General features: G+C 52.2%; 9 protein-coding genes across 9 annotated transcripts; 5 read left to right on the forward strand and 4 right to left on the reverse strand.

Moving 5' to 3' along the window:
• Window positions 1–805: 805 nt before the first annotated feature.
• Window positions 806–2,806, forward strand: LRP88_03604 (protein-arginine deiminase domain-containing protein; the record flags this gene model as incomplete). The annotated part of the gene is made up of 2 exons (XM_083240218.1): window positions 806–845; window positions 897–2,806. 2 exons carry the CDS (start codon window positions 806–808, stop codon window positions 2,804–2,806), a joined length of 1,950 nt encoding a protein of 649 aa, XP_083103508.1.
• A 220-nt stretch (window positions 2,807–3,026) lies between these two features.
• On the reverse strand, window positions 3,027–5,579 carry LRP88_03605 (uncharacterized protein; the record flags this gene model as incomplete). The annotated part of the gene is made up of 2 exons (XM_083240219.1): window positions 3,027–3,402; window positions 3,460–5,579. The coding sequence occupies 2 exons, from the start codon at window positions 5,577–5,579 to the stop codon at window positions 3,027–3,029; spliced, it is 2,496 nt and encodes an 831-aa protein (XP_083103509.1).
• A 2,682-nt stretch (window positions 5,580–8,261) lies between these two features.
• On the reverse strand, window positions 8,262–9,988 carry LRP88_03606 (uncharacterized protein; the record flags this gene model as incomplete). The annotated part of the gene is made up of 5 exons (XM_083240220.1): window positions 8,262–8,920; window positions 8,973–9,132; window positions 9,193–9,361; window positions 9,415–9,710; window positions 9,767–9,988. The coding sequence occupies 5 exons, from the start codon at window positions 9,986–9,988 to the stop codon at window positions 8,262–8,264; spliced, it is 1,506 nt and encodes a 501-aa protein (XP_083103510.1).
• A 594-nt stretch (window positions 9,989–10,582) lies between these two features.
• LRP88_03607 (uncharacterized protein) lies at window positions 10,583–11,365 on the forward strand (the record flags this gene model as incomplete). Its single annotated transcript, XM_083240221.1, has 3 exons — window positions 10,583–10,835; window positions 10,892–11,057; window positions 11,113–11,365. 3 exons carry the CDS (start codon window positions 10,583–10,585, stop codon window positions 11,363–11,365), a joined length of 672 nt encoding a protein of 223 aa, XP_083103511.1.
• A 396-nt stretch (window positions 11,366–11,761) lies between these two features.
• On the reverse strand, window positions 11,762–12,838 carry LRP88_03608 (uncharacterized protein; the record flags this gene model as incomplete). Its single annotated transcript, XM_083240222.1, has 4 exons — window positions 11,762–12,018; window positions 12,066–12,414; window positions 12,479–12,676; window positions 12,734–12,838. The coding sequence occupies 4 exons, from the start codon at window positions 12,836–12,838 to the stop codon at window positions 11,762–11,764; spliced, it is 909 nt and encodes a 302-aa protein (XP_083103512.1).
• A 2,353-nt stretch (window positions 12,839–15,191) lies between these two features.
• Window positions 15,192–16,035, forward strand: LRP88_03609 (uncharacterized protein; the record flags this gene model as incomplete). Its single annotated transcript, XM_083240223.1, has 4 exons — window positions 15,192–15,372; window positions 15,431–15,585; window positions 15,638–15,868; window positions 15,922–16,035. The coding sequence occupies 4 exons, from the start codon at window positions 15,192–15,194 to the stop codon at window positions 16,033–16,035; spliced, it is 681 nt and encodes a 226-aa protein (XP_083103513.1).
• Window positions 16,036–16,543: 508 nt separating this feature from the next.
• LRP88_03610 (arginase family protein) lies at window positions 16,544–17,608 on the forward strand (the record flags this gene model as incomplete). The annotated part of the gene is made up of 1 exon (XM_083240224.1): window positions 16,544–17,608. The coding sequence occupies one exon, from the start codon at window positions 16,544–16,546 to the stop codon at window positions 17,606–17,608; it is 1,065 nt and encodes a 354-aa protein (XP_083103514.1).
• Window positions 17,609–18,552: 944 nt separating this feature from the next.
• On the reverse strand, window positions 18,553–19,612 carry LRP88_03611 (PQ-loop repeat-containing protein; the record flags this gene model as incomplete). The annotated part of the gene is made up of 5 exons (XM_083240225.1): window positions 18,553–18,758; window positions 18,811–18,860; window positions 18,914–19,322; window positions 19,376–19,475; window positions 19,532–19,612. The coding sequence occupies 5 exons, from the start codon at window positions 19,610–19,612 to the stop codon at window positions 18,553–18,555; spliced, it is 846 nt and encodes a 281-aa protein (XP_083103515.1).
• Window positions 19,613–22,957: 3,345 nt separating this feature from the next.
• Window positions 22,958–24,868, forward strand: LRP88_03612 (uncharacterized protein; the record flags this gene model as incomplete). The annotated part of the gene is made up of 5 exons (XM_083240226.1): window positions 22,958–23,130; window positions 23,189–23,270; window positions 23,321–23,378; window positions 23,432–24,552; window positions 24,608–24,868. 5 exons carry the CDS (start codon window positions 22,958–22,960, stop codon window positions 24,866–24,868), a joined length of 1,695 nt encoding a protein of 564 aa, XP_083103516.1.
• Window positions 24,869–24,965: the final 97 nt, after the last annotated feature.

The raw sequence follows: 24,965 nt of genomic DNA on the forward strand, positions 1-24,965 counted from the left end.
TTCTCAACGGACTGATCCGTCTTCGCAATCCTCCTGCCTACTTGAGAATGCTGTGCTACACGGCAAATTAAACAACAAATCCTTGTGTAGCTCGGAAGACACTAAATTTATCTTGTTATGCTTAAAGGCAAACAAGGGTAGTAACCGTGTTCGCGTAAGCGCGTGGCTCGTCCCGCATCCCTGCTCGAGGCAGTGCAAAGTTCAAAAGTGCAGAGTTGAATCCGCCGTGCCGTTGCGGAAAGGAAGTTGTACGTAATTTGAAAGGGGAAAGAAACAATATGATTGTTTGGTAAAGGGGCTTAGTTGCGTCTTTGATGCAAGCCAATTATGCTGAGCGTCGTGAGGCCATACACGGGGTGAATACACTTTTTGATCTAAGAGTCTAGGATTGTCAAGGGATCTTTACGGGATAGCCAACCATGTAGCCTGGCCTGCTTACGTCCCGCTCTTCCGGGCTTGCTTCAGAGCCCCATCAAGGTGGTGGCTGTATCGGATGCCTGCCTTACTTTCAACACCGCCTGATCCGATCGTGAATCACATAACGTTGTTTCTTCTCTCTCTCCCCCGGCGGTTGCCTCTCTCGTAAGTCGGCACTGTCTGTGAAACAATGGGGGCAGGCCATTTATATCCATGTAAACTATGACTGGGGGCAGGGGAGGTGGAATACGGTTTCATGTAACGCTCTGATATGAGGATCGTCTTTGGAACGGTGCACATATAAGACGGTCGGCTCTTGTCCTTGAGTTGGACTCTTTCATGAAGGAAGCTGTATAGAAGCTTGCTCTTCTTTACTGGCGACTTGACCATGCGCTTCTCTACCGGCAAAGTGGCGGTTCTCGCCTTGGGTATGTGACTCTTTGTTTTACTGGAGAAACACTAGCTGACAGTGACTCTAGCTTTATGCCAGTCTACCTACGCTTACGGTCTCAAGGCAACCATCCTAGCGGATACGAACCGCGACGGAAAGGTTGACGTCAAGGGCGACTCCGACATCAAGGCCAAGACCACCTGGACGTCTGAGAGGGGAGCATTGTTTCTCGCCAACATTGGCGATACGAACCAGCGATGTTCCAAGAAATGGGGTCCCAGTCAGGAAGTCCCCTTTGAAGATGGCGAGACCTACTTGGATAAGTGCAACGATGCTGTCGACGACGTGCAGCGCAACCCCAAGTACCTCGCTCCCCTGCGGACGCTCCCCATTGCGAAGCTCAGTGCTTCTGCTAAGGGCAAGGTTCATGTCACGAACAAGGTTGCCGCTAGCAAGGTTCGCATCTTTGTCAAGGAGGGAAATGAGTGGACGTACGTGGGTGCCAACTACACCTTTACGGCCGAGGACCTCAAGGGTGGTCTTGAGCTGGGCATCGATGCTCGCGATGTCCGTCGACCCAAGGGTTGGGATGGCAAAGCTCAAGTTCACTTCACTGTCTCGGATGGAAGTCAAAAGGCTACTGACTCTGTTGCTTTGCGGGTTGCTCCTGTCTTGACGCATCACCATGCGCAGCTCGCCGAGAGAGTGTTTAGCACTGGTGCTGATGGAGATGGTGCTCAGGGCAGATTCGTTGCCGACTTGGAAGACAATACTGCTGCCGCGGGCATTGGCGAGCCTGTTTTTTTGTTTGACAACGGCGATATCTGGACTCAAGATTTCTTCGAGCCAGGATACACGAGCATCCCTGGACCCGATGGACCTATTGTTCTTCGAGTCATGATACGGTCTGTGCAAGCTTCTCGTTCTTCTGGCCGAGATATCTTCCACCAGCTCCGCAACGACAAGGTTGGCGCTGTGCAGCACCATGGAGACGGCGACACCATTGACTCTACCGGTAACTTGGAGACGATCCCCCCTTACAAGTACAAGGGAAAGAACTATCCCGCGGGTCGTGTCATCCAGGGTCAGTGGGAGGGACGAAAGCCCCTCATGTTCAACTTTCTCAAGGCCCAGCAAGTTCAAGATCCCCTTGCTCTCGACACGGCTTGGCTTGCTGTCGGTCATGTTGATGAGTTTCTTCAGTTCCTGCCCGCTGACAATGAGCGAGGATGGGTCGTTGTGGTTGATGATCCCATCGCTGGTGTGGAACTCCTCAAGAAGGCTTCCAAGGAGGGACATGGTAGCATGAAGGCTCTCTCGAGGCCTCATCTCCCTGGTGAGGACCCAGCGCAGTACTGTCTTCCCAAGGAGACCATCGACCAAGTTCTTAAGCTGAAGAAGTTTGAGAGCATCAACCAGATGGCTGCCAAGCGCATTGAGGGTAACATTGCTATTCTCAAGCGTGAGACGGGGCTCACTGATGATGAGATTCTTCGCGTTCCTGCGACGTTTTACTACGCGTTTGCTGAGGGTTGGACGTGCAGTATCAACACAAACTCGACCGGCCCCAGTGCCACCCCGACTCCTGGCCCCTCTTCAACCCCAAGCCCTTCCAAGCCCAGCGCTGGCTCTTCTCTTAGCAAGAAGGCTGTTAGTGGTGGCCCGGTCTTCAAGGCCAAGTCCATCATCGAGGCGGCTCAACCCCATGGCCCTGTCCAGCTGGGACGACGTGAAGTGGACCCCGAGACCCAGCTCGTTGCCTTTTACCCAGGCACCGTCAATGGTGTTGTCTTGGCAGACTCATTTGTCCTCGCTCCTAACCCCTGGGGCCCGGTCATTGACGGCGAGGACATTATCGCCAAGGCTGTGCAGGAGACGTATGCCAGGGCTAGCTTCAACGTGACGTTCCAGGATGACTGGTTCTCGCATCACCTGGGCATGGGAGAAGTTCACTGCGGCACCAACACGTGGCGCACTACGGACACCAAGTGGTGGTGAAGTTTTGTACATGAACTAGCAAGGGCAGATATGAACGAGAGGCACATAGAGGAATTCACTTTGAGTAAATAGCATCATAGTTTCGTAACAGTTGGACGTGAGGAACAACACGTACTGGTGGCCTATGGCTGTCCAAGATATCTAGAGTGGTCTATCCAATTAAGTACAAGAAGAAGTTTAAGACATTATCCTCAAGAATAAGGCGTCATCATGATTCCATCTACTCCTCCTCCTCCTCGTCGTCACCACCGTTGGGGCAGACGCGGTTGAGATGGACGTCATCCAGCTGGATGTAGAAGGCGTCGGGGTTGTCCTGGCAAGAGAGCTCGAACGACAGGACGGCCGTGTCGCTGGTGGGGACAACGGTGTTGTAGCGCTGGACGTACTCGTTCCAAGCGTTGGCGTCGTAGAAGGGGTCAAAATCGTCGAAGTTCTTGCCGTCGAAGCGGACGAGGATGTCGCACTCGTAGAAGGGGAGGTGGTCACCCTTGGCGACGTGGTACCAGTAGCCGAGGTTGTAGGTGGCGCCGGGGACGAGGCCGGTGACGGTCTGGGTGATGCTGGCCTTCTTGTTGCCTTGGGGCCAGCGGACGAAGCTGTTGAGATGTTAGCATTTGTGTTATCGGAGACAGAGAGAGAGGGGTGAAACTTACGCAGAGCTGTCACCAGAGTGGCTGGGTCGGTTCTTGGAGTTGGCGACAACACCAGACTTGGCCTTGAAGGTCCAGAAGGTGAAGGCCTCATCACCCTCAAAGCCACCAGCGTCAACAGCGTTGGCAGTGTAGCAAGCAGGAGCATCGCTGGTGGTGGTTGACTCGGCAGTGGTGGTAGTAGACTCAGCACTGGTGGTGGTGGTGAAGTCAGTGGTGGTAGGGGCGGCGGTGGTGGAGGCGGTGGTAGAGGCGGACTCAGTGGAAGAGGCAGACTCGGTCGAGGAAGTGGCAGACTCCGAGGCAGTGGTAGAAGCCGTCTCGGAGGCGGTGGTAGAGGCAGTCTCGGAGGCGGTAGTAGAGGCAGTCTCGGAGGCGGTAGTAGAGGCAGTCTCAGAGGCCGACTCAGTGGAGGTGGAGGCAGACTCGGAAGCAGACTCAGTGGTAGAGGCACTCTCGGTTGTGGAAGCAGACTCTGTGGTGGAGGCAGACTCAGTGGTGGAACCGGACTCAGTAGAGGAGGAAGCAGACTCCGAGGCAGTGGTAGAGGCAGACTCGGTAGTAGAACCAGCCTCAGTGGAGGTAGAGGCGGACTCAGAGGCAGTCTCAGAAGTAGAGGCAGTCTCGGTGGTGGAGGCGGTCTCAGTAGCAGAGGCGGTCTCAGTGGTAGAACCAGACTCGGAAGCGGACTCCGTGGTGGACTCAGTAGCAGTCTCAGTAGCAGTCTCGGTGGCCGACTCGGTCTCAGTGGCAGACTCAGAGGCGGTCTCGGTGGTGGAGGCACCCTCAGTGGTAGAACCGGACTCAGTGGCCGACTCGGAGGCAGTCTCAGTAGTAGAGCCAGACTCGGTGGCGGTCTCAGTAGAAGACTCAGTCTCGGTAGCGGACTCGGTAGCAGTCTCGCTAGCAGTCTCGGTCTCAGTGGCAGACTCAGTAGCAGTCTCAGAGGCGGTCTCGGTGGTGGAGGCACCCTCAGTGGTGGAACCGGACTCAGTGGCCGACTCGGTGGCAGTCTCAGTAGCAGACTCAGTCTCGGTAGCGGACTCGGTAGCAGTCTCAGAGGCAGTCTCGGTGGTGGAGGCACCCTCGGTAGCAGAGCCAGACTCAGTCGCGGTCTCCGAGACGGTCTCGGTGGCAGAGTCGGTGGCAGTGGCGGACTCGGTAGCGGACTCAGTGCCAGAGGCGGTGGCGGACTCAGTACCAGTCTCAGTCTCAGAGGCGGTCTCGGTAGCAGAGCCAGACCCAGTAGCAGTCTCAGTCTCGGTAGCGGACTCGGTGGCAGAGCCTGTGGCAGTCTCAGTACCAGTCTCGGTAGCGGGCTCAGTGGCAGTCTCGGAAGCGGACTGAGTGGTAGCCTCCTGAGTGGTGGCCACAGTGGTGGGAGAAGAGACAGGCTCACGGATATCACCGTCACCAAAGTCAAGTCTGTAGTCGTTGATGTTCTGGGGAGTGACCTGGTTGGAGATGAAGATGGAGTCGACGAAGAGGGCAGCCAGACCACCAGACGAGCAGCTGGCGCGGATGGACAGAGGAGCCACGGAGGAGGGGACGTTGGTGGACACCAGGGCGGTGTTGTAGATGGCAGAGGCACCGGTGCTGTAGATGAAGGTGGTGAAGAACTGCTGAGAGCCAATGTAACCCTCGAGAGTGCAGATGTTCTGGGTGGCGGGGGCAGTGAGGATGAAGTAGAAGAAGCGAACCGTGTAGGGAGTCGCGGTGTTGAGGTCGGACAGCTCCTGGCTCAGGCTGGCCGTGTCGCCGACATCTCGCTTGTGCTTGAAGGGACCCGAGCTGACAGTGAACTTGACGCAGTTGTTGTCGTTGCTTCCGTCACCCTTGTAGCCTCCGGTAGTGCTGCCCTCAGTGTTGCCCTCAGTGGTGAAGTTGGGGATGCTGTTGGGGTCCGAGGGGTCGAGGTCATGGAAGCCACCGTTCTGGCACAGGTTCTTGATGATGCGAGGGCCAGTGGTCTCAGTCGAGGACGACGAGGCGCTAGAGGAGGTCTCGGTGGCAGAGCCAGTAGCAGAGGTAGACACAGTGTTGCTGGGTCTGCAAGGACCGGCGACAGCAAGGTCGAGGCTGCCCGAGAGGGCGAGAGCCGCCAAGGCGACGAAGGAACGCATGATGCAGGAGGGGAGGGAATTAACGAATGAATGAACGACTGAACAAGGGAGTACAACGAGTGAATGGCCGAGTTGGACGGTTGAAGCCTCAAAACCTCTCTTCCTGAAGGACGGTAGAGAGGAGAGAGAGGAGCGATATATACCAAAGCCAAGACCCACGGTATTGGGCGATGACCTGACTCCTCAATAGACCCCCTCGATAGTCTGCCTAAACTGCCCCTAACTTTTGTCAATATTGTCAAGCTAATTGTTTATCAGGATCCGTAAATGTCATGGAGATGATCCTAATCTGGCGGCGCAGCTGACGCCTCTCAAGTCCGTTGACCAAGCTATTGAGTCTAAGTGCGCCGCCAGATCCGCAAGGCGACGGGCTTGATTCCTCGTAAGGGAAACACCATTTTTGTGTGGCTTGCGGAAAAATAAGCAAAGGAGTAAGAGCCTCAGTGGCATTTTGCTTGGATGTTTTGTAACATTCGTGTGGATTTGTTGATTATCATGAAAGCCAAGCCCATGTTGAGATCTACCACTATGGAGAGAGTTGCAACCCGCATCGAAGATCACAACCCAAGCTTTTACCCACAGGTCTCACCACTAGGACTTCTTCCTTCCCCTCTCAGCAAGGATCTTCTAGACTAGAGACCGTTGCTTCTTCCAGGGACGTTGGTCATGTTCGGCCCCCGCCCGGTGACATACCCGAAGGCCTGGAACTGGGAAAGCCCGCATCGAATAAGCGCCAGCAGATTCGATAGCGCCACAGACCCTAGCCCACTCCTTCAGCCTTCAGCCCCTGGGATGTTCAGCGAATGCCGAGGAACCGGGACCTGCATGACTAGGTTGACAAATGTGGAAATGAGGGTTTCCTGTGGTTTTTTTTTTCTCGCCCACTCGAGAGGAGGCGTCGGGACGAAGCGTGCCGTGGTAGGAAAAAGCCATGGGAATCTCTGGCAAAAGCCACACTCGAGATGGAAAGGGGCATTCTAGTAGACGACCGGTAATATGACGTGCTCCGTGGTTTCTAGGGGATTGGCCCGAAGAGCTTGGACATGGGAGATCGTCTATGGCTCGGGGGGTAGTTAGTTCTCTGGTTATGTCGAGACTATTTGTTTCAACTATGGGAGACTAATTTGGACTGATTTTTTTTCTGCTTGCTCACGGCATTTTAATACGAACTTGCGAAGTGATGAGTGTGTTTAGCTACTTGGCTGTTGGTTGTCTGGTCGGATGTGACTGTTGTGCAAGATAAACAAAGAAAGATGAGATTACTGGCCGATTTTTGGGGAGGCCATGTTGGCATCCACGTTTGAAAATGAGGTGAGATCGGGTTTTACTCGTCAGGTCAAAATGGCACTCTTGCTTGGCGTTGCTTCTTTTGAACTGGCCACCGGGTAGCTGGACATGTGCTTGTAGAGCCGACTGTGATTGCCTGCATCTTGGGGGTGCTTCGGGAAGCTGCCTGGGGTCACACGTGATACGCCACCTGTTAGTATCGGGTAGCTCGTACTTCCTGTCAAGTTGGCATGGAAGAAGAGAGGGAACATCATGCTTTTATCTACTGACATCAATAACATCGCCATAAAATGTCAGGGATAAACAAAAGTCTAGAGCTCACGGCCACCCCCTCCGAGGCCGCTGAAGCCACGCCCACACCCAGCATCGATTCAGCACGAGAAAGAGGACGAAGAATGGAACTTGCGAGGCAAAGGAATGAAAAACGCCGTCGGACATGGAGACTCCAAACAAGCGACCACCACGTCTATCTGCAATTCACCTTCCCCGGAAAGACGACGCCCGAGATTTGCCAGTCATATAACTTATGCAAGGTTGGGAGGCATGTCATCATGACCAGATACCGGATTTGCGTCGTCGGGGTCAAACGCAGATACTTCCACCCCGAGTGCTTCGAGGACAGATATGATGTGTCGATTCTGATCCCTGAGCACTTCAAGATGGAGCTTCCCGAGATGTGCGGGCTCATGGTGCACAAGTGGTTTCAACACAATAGACTTGTCGACTTGGATGCTATCGCTGAGTACATCATGCACGACAGCCTTTATCGGCTTGGCATGTTGGAGCCGGAGCAGCCGATGCCTGAGCTGAAGGATTACACGACAGGACCTGGAAATAGATGCAGTTTAAAGGATCTGGTGAGCAATGCCATGTGTGGCTGCTTTCGCAAGAAGGCCTTGGCTCTTGCAGGATAACTCTCACCAATCTGGACCACAGACGCTCTTGGAGTGGGAGACCAAAGAAATTGTGTCTTAGATGTTTGCTATGACAAGAGTTGGCAGCCCGGGACCGCTATAATTAATGATAAGACGACGCGCGATAAGGACCCCTGGCGTTCTCTTAAATTGTGCATTGTCTTAAGCATGGATGCTGTGGGGTGTGGGGGAGCAATGAAGGGATCGGTATGTTCCGAGAGAATCCTACAAAGTCTATTTCGATGTAAGTGACCTGTGGTGAGTGACTACCTATTCTATATCTTTCACGTCCCTGTCTACTTTGCAATGCTTCTCGAATTGTCATAGGCTTGATGTTTGAGTACTTCCTGGATATAAGTATGTGCACGAGTCGATGTTGACAAAGTTGACCTTGGAAAGTAAGGAATTTCATCAATACGGTGGTCTCAAATAGAATACTGCTGACTAGACTTGTATCAACACCACCCACTGACTCGTCTGTTTACGCTGGCTGTTGTACCCTCCCTATTTCATCCATGACCAGGTTCAGATCCATCACCGTCTGCTGATACACCTCATCCAGCTTTAGACTCTTCTCGACCAGATTCCTCATCCTATCCCCAATCAGGGCTCGGTCATAACCGCCCTCGCCCAGCGCACCCAAGTCGCCCCCCAGCATCGTAACCGCCTTCTCCAGTTCGTGACGTCCTATGGATGGACCCTGGACGTGTTGCCGCATCACCTGCACCATGAAGATGGTGGCTAGGTCGGTTCGGACCTCCTCAAGAGCCTTCTTGACCTCCTTTAGCGCGATCCGTCCCTTCTTGGCCCTGGCCTGGGCATTCTGGTGCGCCACCAAGGCTTTTTCTTTCCTCGCTTTCTGATCCAACGTGACGCCGACGCCTCCTACAATGCTGCCCCCAGCTAGAGTGTCTACCAAGAGGTTGGCGAGGATGTCGGGTCGAAAGAAGGCCACGATGACAATGGCAGCCACGGTGGCAGTTGCTGCGTATTGACGGGTACGATACTTGATCACCTTTCGGTCCCACTTGGTAAATTCCTCCTTGTCGACAACCTGCATCGACTGCTCGTATCTGGAGAGATGGGCCATGGCTTGGCGCAAGTCCAGCATTGTGTCGACGATGCCTTGATTCGTGAGGTCTGAGATGATGCATTAGCCCTAGACGCAGTAACATGTTGATCTGAGACATACTCTCTCCGTTCGATAGCCGGGTAAGTCTGGGCTCGAGATTCCTGGCCATGACGCGGAGCTCTTCGAATGAACTCGCTGCGTTGTTCACTGGGGCGAGAGACACGGCCGAGGCTTCATCCGGGAATGCCACGTCTTCGCCCCCTTCGACGGTCTTTCTTGCCTTGGATCCGATGTCAGCACGTATCAGATATGACCGACTATGGCCATGAGCAAAACTCACTTTCTCAAGACCACTTTTCAACCATGGCAGCTGAGAAGTGAGCTCATGCAGGGTTTTGTCAGTGGTAGCGAGCACGTCGCCCGCCTTTGATATGTCTCCTCCTTCGAAAACCTTGAAGGCGCAGACAAGCGCCCTCAATGTGCTCAGAGTTATGACCCCTGCCTGCAGTCTAGGTGCGCAATTCAGTTAGCGTCGGGGTGGTAGAGGTGATTGAGTGCTTACATTTCCATCATTTTGTCTTCTTGAGATACCGGGTTTGGCCTTAGGTCTCGTTGCAGGCGAAGCTCTAACGGGAAGAGGATAAAACTGTGGGCATACTGACGCTTAATGTCTACACCCGTCATTTCTTCGCCGTCCAGAGTTGCGTAGATGTTCATTGCATGAGGGGCACTTTGCAGCCCAATGACGAAATATTTGTACACAATTTCGGGAGCAATATGCTTGAAAATGTCTCGGACACCAGAATGAGGATCTCCTACCGGCTGGGCGTAAGTAGCCTTCCTGTGTACAAAATCGACCTGCCAAGTCAGCGTGGTTGAACTAGTCAAGTTGAGTAGGTGATTAATGAACCTACCTCGACCGGAGCGTATTCATCCCGGCTAGACACGCTGAGGGGCTCTACCACCTCGGCTGGATGGATCCTCCAGTGTTTTTGCAGAGATTTGTGAGTGAAGAATTCTGCCAGACTGCGGTTGAACTCGGGACATCGACCCCGAACATGGTAGTGCCAAACCTGCAGACGAACAGTGACCCGAGGGCCTTTTTCGGACTCGCGGCCGAAGCCAAAGAAAGACATGGGGGACGGGGGTAGAGTAAGTGGGTTTTCAGGATGTCAGCATAACTCTACGGCTCCGGGGCGCGGGGTTTATCAACTTGAGCCCAAGGTACTATTGGAAATCAGGCTCTCAGACAGGGCACCAATGGACGACGCAGAGCGGCCAACAGAAAGCACCTCAGTGAGGGCTGGTCGAGAAACACGGCTGGGACCTGACGAATGGTGCGTCTCGGCAGAACTCCATTACGAGGGGGATTTGTCATGATGTGCAATCTTGGCATGCACTTTGAGATATGAGCTGAACAAAGTGCAAGTCTTGGATGCCTATGAATAAAGGGTTGATAACTCATGGGCGAATCAGGGGGGATGGTAACCCGTTGTGGCGTGTAAGGAGAGCTGGCAATACGCGGCCAGGGTAGCAGCTGATAAGGAGTACCTCTGGAGATATGAGGTTTATCTCATAGCACAAGTACTTTCTAACTGCAGCGACCGGGATGTCTGCCGCCGAGTTTCACAGGGGCCCACTCAGCTGCACCCACGTCAACCTCCAGATATCAATCAGGCTGTGGCCACAACTTCCCTTCACCACCATCAACAAACATCAGAGCGGGTAAGATGGATCAGAGCGAGAACACGGCCGATGAGGTCACAGCTCTTGCCGGCCCTCACCAGCAAGAAGTCGGAGCTAGACGGGCCTCGGCTGCGCCGTTCTGGAACGCAGCATCGCCAACCGAGAACGAAGGCGACATCTGGGAACTGTTTGAAGTCTACCGCCGATCGGCGAACCGCTACTTGAACCAGTACTTTGACTGCCTGGATCGCCTACGGGCCTCCAGCGCTGACATCAACGCGGGTGGCTGGTCGCAGGGTGCGTCAGGTTACTCCTGGACTTTAGTTACACAGCTAATATTCATGTCCATCCAGAAATCGCCATCCGCGAAAACTCTGGGGCGGAGGGTGACGCCTGGCTGCTGAAGATCTCACATGACAGCGCGGTACGGGATCTCGCCGCGCTAGACAAGATTCTAGACAAAGCCAAGAGTGAAGAAAAATCGCGAGGGAGAGCCGTTTCTCCAGTCGTAGCTTTGTGGTAAGCTTCGGGGCAACCTTGGGATCAACTTCTCTCTTGCTGACGCCCGACCTAGGACTTTTACATGCTCTGTTCTGGCCTTTGCTATACCCAAGAAGGTGGCTTCGGCCTTCTTCGAGTTCGGCGCCCTTGCCGGCGCCCTGCTGCTCACTTTCCGCATTGTCCGGAAACCTCCCCGGGTCAACAGGCTGGACCCTGTGCAGCACAAGGTCCGAGACCTGATCCGTTTGTTTGAGCAAGGTGCGATGAAGCAGCGAGATCGGGGTGAGGTCCTCATCTCTCCCGTGGACTTGGACATATGCAGCTGAGAGACTTGGCATGAATAGCGCTGTCCTTGTGGGCTTGGTGTTGATATACTTTGTATTTGTTAAGCTCGTTTGTTAGACTGTGGCGTTGCCCGGCCTCGCCAACGCCCGATGCTTGCTTGCCCGATCCAGCTGTCTGCCTAGGTCTGGCCGAGGTCGAAGCTATCAGTCATGTTCTCAGCACTTTGCAGCGAAAGCTCATACGTAGGCTTCTCCCTCCTTATTGTGTTGCCTCTTGGGTGGCTACTTGATATTCAATATGGATACACGCGAATACTGCTTGGGCCTGACAAATAAAGACAGCGGGATTGGTGCTCTGCTGAGGGGTTTACATCTATTTTCTGCCTCTTAACATGAGAGACGATTGTGCTAGCATGACGTGGAAGGACCGTCACCATCCTAACGTCCACGCCCATCCTGCAGTGCCTCTCGAATAGTCACGGGTTTAATGCCCGGATACCTGGTGTTGAGGGAGCCATCATGTGGTATGTCAAACTGTCCCGTAACGGACCAGATGCCTAGGAGAGCCAGAAGCTGTCGAGTCAAGGCCTCAGGGAAGGGTGACAGGGCGAGCTCTGCCTTTTGCGCGGGGAGCTCAGTAGTTTCGCCCCTCTGAAGCTTTTCCAGAGGGTCGTAGGTCACGTCGAAGGAGGAACCTTTGAGTTGTTAGATGGTTTTATAATTGAGTGGGTTGATGGCTTACCTATCACTTCTTCGGCCACCATGACAAACTCATTCCACGTCGTCTTTTCTCCGTAGCAAAAAGTCAACTCTTCCCACTTGGGTTCCTCGAGAAAAGCGGCGACGAATTTGGCTACGTCGTACGTGTACGTAAGGGCGATGGGCTCGTTGCCAGTTCCAGGGATGGCTGCTTTCTTGTTTGCCACGTCAATGGCAAAGGACAAGGGCGGCAGATGAGTCTTGAGGGAGGTCAAGCTGTAGCAGTCGAGAAAGTAGCCGACTGCGAAGCGAGTCCACTCAAGGCCTGTCTTGCGAAGTGCGTCTAGGGAGGCTTTCTGGAACACGGATGTCGGAGACCTGACTGTGGTTAGCTTCAAGATCATCAGTGGCTTGGGACACTCACATCTCGCTGGGAAGAGATCCCCAGCCGCTCACGATGAATCGCTTCACAGACGAAGACTGGCCTGCGGCTTTGATCAAGTTGGCCTCGGCTGCAGAGGCCTCCTCGTTTGCGACTTGGATGGCGGATATGACTGTGTGCACGTTGTGCTGTTCCAAGGTAGTGGCCACAGCCGCAACGTTGGCGTAATCTACCGCAACATGCACTGGCTCTCCGGGGTTACTAGGAGTTGCCTATTGGGACATGGGTCAGAGTGCAACGTGGAGTATAGATAGTCGTGGTAGGCTCACCTTGCGGCCCAGGACAATGATCCTGAACGACGGAGACTGGGTGAGGGTTTCGACAATAGTGCGGCCGACATGGCCTGTGCCACCTGCGACAGCGATGACCTTCATGTTGAAAGAATCGGGAATTGGAGGATGTGAGACGTGTGAGGAGAGAAGCTGAAGTTGTGGTGTCTGGGTTGGAACTTCTTGTTAGGAGCGAGGAAGTGAGCCTCTATATAATAAGCCCATCATATTCACGAATCGTTTCACTTAAGACGTGCTATGATGAGTGAAATCTCGGTGAACACCTGGTGCTGACGAAGCCCAAACAATGATACCTTGGCTATCTCCTTGCATGAGGCCGCGCGCTTTCCTATTTAGGCAACCCTGCAAGTGCTAATGCAGTCATATCAACAGAAAGTGAACACCATCGACCTCAAAGCAATGACAAAGACTCCATGAATCCATGTCTAGCTGGCCTCGAAGCTTCCAGACACGTTCCATCAGCCTGAGTGCTTCCTTGGCTGTGCCAAAGGCTTGGAAGGCTCCCATCGCCGACACAACGCTTCTGAACATGTCCTCCTGCTCAGGGGCCGCCAGGCAACCGGCAACGCAGAACGGCCACATGATGCTGCGGAGGGAGACTTGCCAGGGAATTGTGGTGATGATTTCCAAGATGCGCTGCACGCCGCGGAGGACTCTGGGGTTTGATGGGTCCCAGCCTTCTACAACGATTGTGAGGTAGAGCACTGTGGCGTGTATCCATGCCTCCACCACGGGAACCCGATTTTGAGTTTGGCTTGCCGAGTTAGAAGTAGTGACTAGACCATCTTCTAGCATCCGCTCAAGCTCTATGCTTTGGTTTCGCAACCCCTCTGCTATATCTGCCCTTTGGATGGGTTCAGCTGAGTGTTTCAATGACTCTAGCCGTGCAACATCCCCAAGAGCGACGAGAACCCATCCAGGGCACCCAACATAATCTTCCATCCGGATACCTTGAGTTTTGTCATGTGAATGGTCGACAGAAGGATTGCTATCGGCAATGAGAGAGCGATGGTAGTGCTGAAGGCGGGGAGAAGTCTTGAGGGAGACACTGGATATGATGTCCGCAAAGACGAGAAATGCGGCAAAAAATTGAATGGAGGCCTGGTCAGCTGTCCATACGCTGAACCCCAGTTTAATTCCGTCGAAAAACGGCCGATCTTGATCCATGGCTCTCAACACGACTCCCAGATCATGTTGCCCGTCTTTCATGCCATGAGTCTCGAAAATGTCATTGAATAAAGCCAATGCGGCCGTCAGATGCATGTTCCAATCACCACCTCTCGCCATGGTTGTTTCAAAGATTAATAGCTGAGTAATGCCTTCCAAGACGTGTGTTTGGCGGAAGATATCGGCTTTGGTGTGTGGAGAGGCTTTGCTTAGGCCATCCATGTCCTGCCTGATTATCTTGAGGGAAGTCTTCATGTGAAGCGCAAGTGTATCCCACACATGCTGCTCACACGGTGTACGTAGCGTATGGCTCGCATCTTGGGTGAGACTCAACGCGAAGTAATAGGCGCTGATGCTGATTGCAGTGTGTTTGATGCCTAGCTGACCCTTGAGGATGGCCAAGAGCCAGCTGCGTCCGCCGCTTATGCTTGTGGGCTGATACCACGGGAATAAGAAGGGGAACACTGTGTCTAGGTATAGTGTCATGAGGAAATCATCCGTCTCGTCTTGGCCGGTTGCATGCACTGGCGCAGCAGAGCTAGTCGACGCCGGGCTGTCAATCGAGGGTGGGGCTTGGAGAGAGGTAGAAGACTCTCCAAGAGGAAGAACTTGGACAGAGAACTCCTTGTCGCGACGTGATGAAGAGCTTTGTCTCACTTGAGCCTTGATAGCCTTTGCCATGTCATCCTGTTTCTGCCCGCCATCCATCCACTCAGGCCTTACGGCGCTGTAGTGGCAGTCAATGTCCAGACCGGCACAGGCCGCGCAGACGGGTCGGGCTCGGTCGCATTTTTTCCTCCGAAGGCGACAGGTCCAGCAGGCCGGTGATGACATGTCGTGAATTACGGCGTTAACGGAAGTTGCTGATGCTGCGCCGTGATCAAGGTGGTGAGAATGAGTGGGGATCTTGGTCAGGGGTACAGGCGCGCGCTGCCCGAGAAGGGTAAAGCGTCTTTTCTCCTGGCGCTAGTGGTCAGCTACAACATGGGTTGACTCGGTTCATAGGCATGCAGAGAGTCATATTTGTTCAATAGATGTTATGGAGGAGTTTCTTATAAAGCATCTTGCAGGAGTGTGGTCCCAGGTGGCTTATCCTAACGTGAATAATCCGAGCTGCCCTCAGCCCTTGCCAATTGCTTACCAAAAGCGACCCTTCTGGATTATTTGCGACAAAATGCGTTGATAGAAACCGAGTATAAAGCGTCTGTGTTTCTTCTCCAGCAGCAACTTGACCATCAACCCTCACCGACCTTCAACTTACACAGTCAAAATGTTGTTGCAGATTCTTCGCTTCACGCTCCCAACTTCCACCACAATCTCAAGCACTGCATTCTCGAGCCTTCGAAAAGCTGTGGCAACAGCTGGGGCTCAGATCCAGTACTTTGGCTACTCGGTGCAAACTCGAGCGGCGCCCCTGCCCAAGAAGAAGCATGAAGTGTCCTGGATAATCCGTATGTAACCTCGTCAAGCTCACGGAACTGTAAACATCGCTGACATGAGTCTTGATAGAATGGCCGGATAACTTGGATCTGTCTCAGCGACCCGCTCTCAGAGAGCCTTTCGATGAGCTGTCGCAGAACAGCGCCACGAGCTTGCTGGTTGAGGTTGCGCATGACGACCCAACTAATCTGCTGACCGCGTTGAAAGCGCCTATTTGCGAAGTGGTAGGCGTTCATACTTGTGCTAAATGCCAAAATATTTAACCCGTCGCTGCAGGTCGCAATGAGAATGAAACCGGACGCGGCTCTTTCGGTTCCTCCACTTGAGACATCGATGCACAAAACGTATACCGACTGCTACCAGATGCAGGGCTTTGTGGGAGGCGATTGGGGTTATGCGGCCAATACTAACTCTACTGGAGGCGGAGATGTGGATTTGGCTGAAGGCCGGCTCGAAGGCGAGCAACGAAGGCTTGCGATATACTTTCTCGGATGGGAGAGTGTCGAGGTATGTGCATCCTCCGTCCAGAAACAAAGAAAGTTGACTGAGAAATTTACTAGCTCCACGAAGATGCTGGCACTACTGCTATATTTGCCGAGGAGATGGACAAGCTGGGGCCGTGGATGGAAAAGGAGAGCGGTGCGTGGTATGTCACGCTCAAGAAGCACGAGTAGAATGCGTGAAAGCGGCCCTAAGAAACTTATGGAACTGGAGCTTTGGTTGAAAGTTGTATGTGGCGCTGCGCTGGCTAAAGTTATCAGAGAAACTGCCTGTGCGAGATAGTTGGGAACCCCTGGGTAATATACTCAGACAGCGTGCAACCCTTCTCCATTCTTTTGTATTCATTCTTGCTTGTTAGAGGCCTGTGTGGTTCAAGAGACTCCTGTATTGTAATTTCAATTGGAAATTTGTCCAAGGTGCGGGATTGTATTGTTGGGCCATCCACAAACCTGGCATTCCTCGCTTCGATCAACTTTAGAGGATTAGTTTCTCTGGCCATAGCCCTACCCCTTTCAACTACATGACTAAACTTTAGAGGCATAGACTCGAATGCATGGACTCTATATAAAAGACCAATTTCGGACATTTCGTATTCTATTTCCATTTCCTCTTTATTCTCTATCGAACCCAACCCCCCAGCACTTCCGGCCCCTCATCTACTCATCCATCCCCTTGTCTACAATGTCCTCCTACCACGATGACGATGACATTGATTGTGGTTTCGGCTGCTTTGGAAACATTCGAGAAATTTTCATGAATCGAAATCGTGGATTTGAAAGGCTTCCTCCCCTTGGCACAGACAACCTGTTTGGCTCTTCTCAGCCCACTCCCCCGGTCTTCAAGACCATCACCGCAATCATATCACCATATCACATGGGAGTTCGCAGCAAAGAAGTCGCCTATGGTCCCGATGCACTGATCCAAGCTGGTCTGCTCGAGGCTTTACGCCAGCTGGGCCTCATCGTCTACGAAATTGTGCTTGAGCCCGTCGACGAGTTTGAGGGTGAGATCGGTAGAAGTTTTGAGTTGCACCGGAGAACATCCAAGGCTGTTACTCGGGCTATTGAGAGCAACTCGTTCCCACTCATCCTCTCTGGGAATAGCAGTTCCACTGTTGGTGTCATGGCAGGCATTTCCAACTCACGGCTGTATCGCGACACTGAGCTTCCTGGGTGTCTCTGGTTCGATGCCCATGATGACTACAACACCCCCGACACAATTCTCAGCTGCTACCTGGATGCTATGGGTGTTGCTATGCTGGAGGGAGGGGCCTGGAAGGCACTTCTTGAGACCATTCCTGGCTTCAGACCGCTGAATCTGAAGTGGAAGCTGGTCCACTGCAGCATGCGCGACGTCACTGAGGAGCAGAGAGACCGTATCGTTCACGCTGGATTCCCCATCGTATGGGGAAGTACAGAAGAAAATGTGAACTTCAAAGACGAGCTCCAATCGCTGTTGATCCAGAAAGGCGCCTCTCCTAGAGTGGTTCACCTCGACCTGGACTGCCTCGACACTTCTGTCGGCATCGCCAACAAGTATGCCGCACCCGGCGGCTTGTCCAAGCAGGATCTCGTGGGATGTATGGATATGGTGCCGGCAAGGTCTTGGCCTCTGTCACTCACGATTGCGTCTTACGATCCCTCATGCGATGTCGAGGGCAAGATACCCCCAGTGGCTGTTGTTAGTGTTGTAACATTTTTTAAGAGCCTCATGAGGTTCGGCGTGCTGACGCCAAAGGCTGGGTAAATCATGTTTCTGAGGGCATCGGGTAGTTGGAAGGCAAGATTCTGTAGTAGATGGTGTATCTCAATATTTGATCGTCTGTATCTTGATTCTGCGTGCCATGAAACTCACGTAATTTCTTTTTGTGAGTCTTGATCGAGCCCCTGAATACAACACCTGGCTGTTGAAAATTCTGATGACCACCATCTCAGGAGCGAAACGAGAGTGACGACAGGCCGCTTGCCACCAGCTGCACCAGCGAGACGCCATGATGCTGCAACGCATGTCTAGGACCAGAAATAATGACCCCAGCCTCCATATCTTCGGTCGCTCCAGTGTTGCGGTCGCTTCAACATGGAGACCGGGTCTAAGTGCGCAAGGGCCGAGACAGAGCCGGACCGGGTACCGACTGGTTGACCGAGCGCCCTTACTCAAAGGGGAAAGAAAATGCGAGAGCCGGTTGAGGGGCAAACCTATGAGATGGCGATTACTTCATGGAATGTGAAGAAAGCTCTTGACTGTGGAGTGAGAGTTCAACTGGAGCCCCTGACGTGGCAGTAGAAAGTCCTTGGATAACCGAACTGACGGACACACGGTGTCTGGCTTCCAAACCACCATGTTTAGATTGAGTTTTCTTCTAATGTCGCCGAAACTTATATGCAAAGTACAGTACGGCGTTGTACGAAACTACCTAGGCTGAAATGCTGCCATGATAATACTAGTATGTCTGTGACTTTTAGAAGGAAGGTAAAGTTAATGATTGAAATGTGTATAGGAATGTCTTAATTAGGTAGCTGGGCACGTTGGCCAATGTAGAAACGCATGTAAGGACCTTGAATATCCAAATCCAACACCTGGAGCTATCTAGAACGAGATAGACCCCGCCAATGACCTCAGAGTCGCTATCCACAAAGCTTTGAGATGCAATCCGGCTGCATTTCTCCCCCTTTTCATGATGTTACCCGAAATTATGCTTGAGTAGAGGCTTCCTTATTGCCAGAGTACTTGCGAAACTGAGCAAACACAATCATGTCTTCACCCACGGTGCCGAGAGATCCAAGGAACCATGGGAGAGCATTCAAGAGGTAGTTCTTTTCCTGAGAGTACGCCAGAAGACTGATGAAATACGTCACGTTTCCAGTCAGGGAGAGAAGAAAGAAGAGAATCGCCAGACCTGGGAGTATCAGTATTGTGAGCGTGATTAATAGGCAGGCCATGCTGCTTACCTTCGCATGACCTTTCACGGCAGTTCTTGATGATCTGCGGGATACGAGCACTGTTCCCGTGTTAGTCTGGTGTCGGTTTTTAAAAAAGGCGAATGTGACTCACCATAAGTAGCAGACGGCGCTGCCATAGCCCAGAATTATACCAACCGTCTCAAGCATCTTGTCAGAGCCTTGCTCTGGATCTTGGGTATCTGTCTCGGTGCTGTCCAAGAAGCCCATCTCGAAAGCAGCAAGCCATGCAATGCATCCCACAACACCAACTGCAAGCAGGCTCAGCGTGTTGGATACCCAGGGGTTCATTTTGGATCTTTGAGCCAAGCCGCTCTGCTGCGTCGTGGACAGTAGTGGCGTCTCCTCGGATGAGATGGCATCTACCCCCGTAGAGGAGACGGATTGTGGGCGAGAGTTGGCCGTCTTGTAGTAGAAGCATTGACAGATGAGAATTAGATCGGCAATACAAAAGTAGCCGGCCAGCCCAATGGCAGTAGGCGCAAGACGCGTGAAAAGGGCACCTAGATCTAGTCAGGGCTCATCCAGATACTGACTGTGCAGGTCAAGTACGTACCGACAAAGTTTGCCATATCTCCCAATAGCCAAATAAACAAGAAGGCCATGCTGAGGTCCTCAGCACTCCCTGACTGGTAGTTGGCATGAAGTTGGGGCACCTACAGACGAGTCAGCCTTGTTAAGTCTGGCAGTAAAGCAAGCATGACCTCCATACCAGGACAGTGATCCACGCTGTGAGACTAATGCTGCCAAATATGCCTGAAATAATTTCGGTTGAGGGCATTGGACTCATCATGATGCTAGTGGAAGGTAATTGGAATAACGTAGACGAGAGATCCTTTAGAAATTGCTTCTTCAGAGAAAGAGGACCAAGGTGCAGAAGTTTGGGAGACGTTAATATGAACAGAAGGGCCAGAATCACACCGTTGGAGTGCCATGTTGAGAATACTTTGCTAGTTTTATTTATACGGTCTTGTCAAAATGAGGACTTCCTCTAAAGTTCAAGTCTGGTGGATCGCATGCGCGGTTGATGTCGGCCTCTGGTGGTACCAGTTGCTGGCCATGCCACTCCACAAGGGATTCATATTGTTCGATGAAAGAATTTGATGTTAGTAGCAGGCCTGAGTGAGGCAGGAGGCCATCCGCGTCTTGACCCCAGGGTATATCACAGGAACAAGTTGGTCTATCCCTCAGGGTGTTATCCAGGCATTCAGACGTCCCGAAGAATAACAAGAAGGAACGGATTTATAAGTACATATAGTACTAGCTAGTACTGAAGATATGCTTATCGCTCCCGGTTGGCTAGTAATTGTATCTAGTAACGTCATTTGAGGAGTCACCACCAAATGTGCACTCCATACACTCGGCGATAACTTTACCGGACAACCCTTGATTTGATAACACAGCAGACAACTTGGAGCCCAACTTGCCACAGCCCCCCCCCGGTAGGGTGCAGATGACAAAAGGCGCCGAAAGGGCGCAACAACAGGGGTTCCGCATTTTCTTGCCGAGTTCGTCCTAGCCCCTGGTGGGTTATCAGCCTCTATTCTTACAGGCATCTTGCTACTCGTCAGGAAAAACGGGCTCATGATACGACTTGGCGTTGATGTTTACCCCGAATATTTTTGCAAATTTGAAACTTATGGGGCATCCCTTAAGTTCGGTCCTTTTGTTGGAGTCGTACTCGTACGTGATGTCGGATGTTGGTCGAGTCTGCCCTGGATTGGAGAAGCGGTATCAAGCTGAACGAATGAACCGGGGTCCCCCTCACGGAACCACATTTGGATTCTTTCGAGAACGAGCCGAGATTTCCAATTACTTACCAGGCTCGGCCTGTAGCGGTCCCTACGGATGGCCATATCCGGGATCGGCGGGGACTGGTAATACTTCCTTTATGTCGGCAAGCACACACGTAAGCCTATGATTTGTTGCTGAATGCCTTCTCGTCGCGGCTTGGGACTGTCGCATAGTTTCTATTGTGAAGGCGTGTCGTGAACCATGGCTTAAGATGTCATACGTCAAGGTTTTCAGTGTCTTTCCCTCCTTTGGCTATTTTCCATAGTGTTTATAACATTCGCTGATTGCCTGAGTCTCACATAATCTAGCGGAAAGTAGGCTGGGACTCTCATTGTTGTCACTTTTGCTGCCATTAGGGTAGGCATCCATTACTTGGCTGAGGCAGCGTAGGCAGAGTGGAGATATTGAGCAACTGCAACGCAGTTGTTGAGCGGGGCCAAAAGCTGTGGTCTCAAGAATTGTCTCGTTAATGCGCTAGAGTCTGTTGGTAGGCATTAGGAAGGGGAACACGAAAAGAAAACTGACATGGAACCAGGTTGTCACGGAATTTGAAACTTCCCCGGACATCGGATAAGAACAGGAGTGATTGTGGAGGTGGATAATCGAGCAGATTCCGCCTCAGTGGTTTCAAAGTTGAAGTCTCTTCCCAACACGTAGTAGTTCAGCTGACTTGAGTGTGCTAATATCCAGTCTCGGCATCTCCCCGCGGTCTGATCAAGACTTCCCCTTGGTCCGGTCGGTTGGGACACATGATATTGGGTCGCTTACCCACGGGAAAAGATTGAAAGCGTCCTCCACAGGGCGCAAACCATCGCCATCGTCAGCCCCAGGTTTCTACTCCAGGTTTCCTCAGTGGGGGGAGAATCTAGATGGATTCAGTGGGGAAAACCCCGCGAGACGCAATGTTTTTGTTACCAAATAATCTGAACGGTAGCGCATGGAGATCTGGGGTCTGGAATGGGAACTGTGAGATTGATTGACCTGGGGTAAAAGAGGGAGTGAGAATGGGTGTATTGATGATTAATGTGGACTTTGACGTGAGGCCCACGATGCGCCGCCGGCCAAGCTAGGGGTTAGTTGCCAAGTGGATGATCAACAACAAACTTGACGGGAATGGATTTGAATGGTAATATGGAGTAATTACAATGGAGAAGGATGAAGCAGTCAATTACTGATAAGATAGATGTATACATATGGAGTTGTGTGTTTCTAGAAGACAGACCGCATACTCATTCACTCCGCATGAACCCCTCATACGACAAGCAGATTCAATACAAAGAGCCTCAATGAACCAGTTCCTTTTACAGGTGGTTCTCCCCGAGGTCGGCGCAAGGTTAAATTGACCGGCGGCGCCGAACATGACACGACCCGGCGGCGACGGCGGCGACGGCGGCCCGCCCGCCGCTGAGGTCCGGAGGCTGCGGGCCCTGGTTTCTCAAACATAATACTAACGTAATGTAAATAGAAACTCGACGGGGCATGACTCGAGATTTGACAAGGCAAAGGGCGTGATAAATTTGCTTGGATCATATCTCGGCTTCTTTCCTGGAGGCAACCTTTTGATTGCTTGTGATGAGTGTGTGTTAGTTTTTTTTGGTTGATATGTGCCGCACAAGGAAATGTTCGAGAATCCTGTATGGTCATGATGGCTTGGCTGGTGTTGGGGTAAGTGAGGAGTCGCGCAACTTCACGACTTAGAAGACCTTCGATGAACCTTTTAAAGCGCCCACAATCAAGTCTGATAACAATTTGAGTAAACAATGATAAACGATAAATATTAAAGAAGCCATCACAGGCTCAAAATGACCCAATCTGCCTCCCAATCACTCGGTTACCCGGCCACATGCCTGTCCATGAACTCCAAAATTTTGCACCCCCCTCCCTGGACAGTGGAGAATGCATCCGTGCGGAGTAGGCGGATTTCGTCGGCTGAAGCTGACTTGGAGAACACACGTTCGCGCTCCACTGTCAGTGCATGGAGATTGACTCTTGAAGATGCAAGATAGACTTGGGAACCACTGACAGTTTTTCCCCATGGAGATTTACGTAAAACCATCGACTCCTTTAATCCGGGGATAACGAAAAACTGTCATATCTTGGAAAAACGCGGAGTAATCAGACATGTTTTTTTGTGAGACCATGTGTGGAGATATCGCGTAGCGTCCTCTTGCCCTTGACTGGGCCGAGACTAGAGATGGGATGGGATAGTACTAATACCCTCGCCCCGTTCAGTCAAATTCTGATCTTTTTCTTTTTTCTTCTCTTCAAGCTCGTCTTCTGGGGGAGATCCAGACACCAAATCCCATATACAGCATCTCTCCGTCTTTGGAGTATACCATTCACCATGTCGGTCGAAAAAGTTGTCGACACAGCCCCCGTCACGGGCGAAAAGGGCGTAGCAAAGGACGGTGCCTTTGCCGAGGAGCAGGCCCCTTCTATTCGAAATGAGGGCCTCGTGGGAACCGGACAGGAGTATGAGAAGGAGGACTTTTTGACACGTACTGGTTTGAACGTCCGGTCTTTTCAGAGGAAGCATTATGGCCCCGGCCTTGTCGAGCTTGATCGAAAGATGAAGCCGAGACATCTGCAGATGGTTGCTATTGGAGGATCTATTGGTGCTGGTTTCTTTGTTGGATCTGGATCTGCTCTGGCTAAGGGTGTAAGTGACGACATATTATTGCTGGTTGACATGATGCTGATTTTGTAGGGACCTGGTACATTATTCCTCGATTTCTTGCTCATCGGAATCATGGTTTTCAACGTCGGTAAGTCAAGACACTTTGTCTTGCTCACGTACATATCAACTGACCACTTGTAGTCTACGCTCTTGGTGAGCTCGCCGTCATGTACCCCGTATCAGGCGGTTTCTATACCTACGCAACCCGCTTCATCGAGCCCTCATTCGGCTTCGCCATGGCCTGGAACTACGTTCTCCAATGGGCCGCCTCCCTCCCCCTCGAGCTTACTGTCTGCGCCATCACGATCCAATACTGGGCCCCTGATATTTCTCCCGGCGTCTGGATTGCCGTCTTCCTCGGCGCTATCATCATCCTCAACGTCTTCGGCACCCTTGGATACGCCGAAGAGGAATTTTGGGCTGCTTGCTTTAAGCTCACGTCGGTCTGCATTTTCATGATTGTCGCTCTTGTGCTTGTTTGTGGTGGAGGACCTTCCAGTGGGCGATACGACACATACTCTGGTTTCAAGCTCTGGCAGGACCCAGGTGCCTTCAAGAACGGCTTCAAGGGCTTCTGTTCCGTGTTTGTCACTGCCGCCTTCTCCTTTGCTGGCACTGAACTGATCGGTTTGGCTGCGGCTGAGGCTCGCAACCCTACCGAGTCGGTTCCCAAGGCTGTCAAGCAGGTGTTTTGGCGAATCTGCCTTTTCTACATCGTTGCTCTTTTCTTCATCGGTCTCCTGATCGACTGCAACGATGAGTCTCTGCTCTCGTCTAGCTCTTACTCCAGCACCAAGGCGTCACCATTCGTCCTCGTCGGCAAGTACTCTGGCCTCAAGGGCTTCGACCACTACATGAACGCTGTCATCCTGTCGGCTGTTCTGTCTCTCGGTATTGCTTCAGTTTATGGAGGTTCTCGCACGCTTCTCGCACTTGCACAGCAGGGATACGCGCCTAACATCTTTACCTGGATTGATCGAGCTGGCCGCCCCCTCCCCTCGGTTATCTTCATCATTCTCTTTGGTCTCCTGGCTTTCCTCAACCTGGACGCCGCTGGTCCCGTCATTTTTGACTGGCTGTTGGCCTTGTCTGGTCTGTCTATGCTTGTCACATGGGCTTCCATCTGCGTCGCCCACATCCGGTTCCGAGCTGCGTGGAAGCACAACGGCCGTAGCCTCGATGAGATTCCTTTCAAGGCTATTGGTGGTGTTTATGGTTCATGGTTCGGTCTGATTTTCGTCATCGTCGTTATGATGGCTCAGGTAAGAAAGAGACTCAAATCCATTCTCGAAAAACAGAAGCTAACAGTCTTTCTAGTTCTACACTGCTATCGTCGCCCCCCCTGGAGAGTCAGGAATGGGAACAGTTGAGGGTTTCTTCAAGCAGTATCTTTCCTTCCCCATCGTGCTTCTCTTCTGGGCCGGAGGATGGCTCTGGAAGCGAACAAAGTGGATCAAGATCGAGGAGATTGACATTGACACGGGTCGACGTGAACACGACTGGGAGGCTATCCGTGCCTACCGCGCCGAGCTGGCCAGCTTCCCTGCTTGGAAGCGCCTCGTTTATACCATTTTCTAATTACTTCATGTTTGCTGTCTTGGGACAGAGAGATGTTGGAGATGAGCTACGTGAAGGAGTAGTGGATTGTACATATATGAATAGATGTTATCACACA

The sequence above is a fragment of the Fusarium phalaenopsidis genome, assembly GCF_050370095.1.
Source record: "Fusarium phalaenopsidis strain FUZ10S chromosome Unknown contig_32288, whole genome shotgun sequence".
NCBI lineage: Eukaryota > Fungi > Ascomycota > Sordariomycetes > Hypocreales > Nectriaceae > Fusarium > Fusarium phalaenopsidis.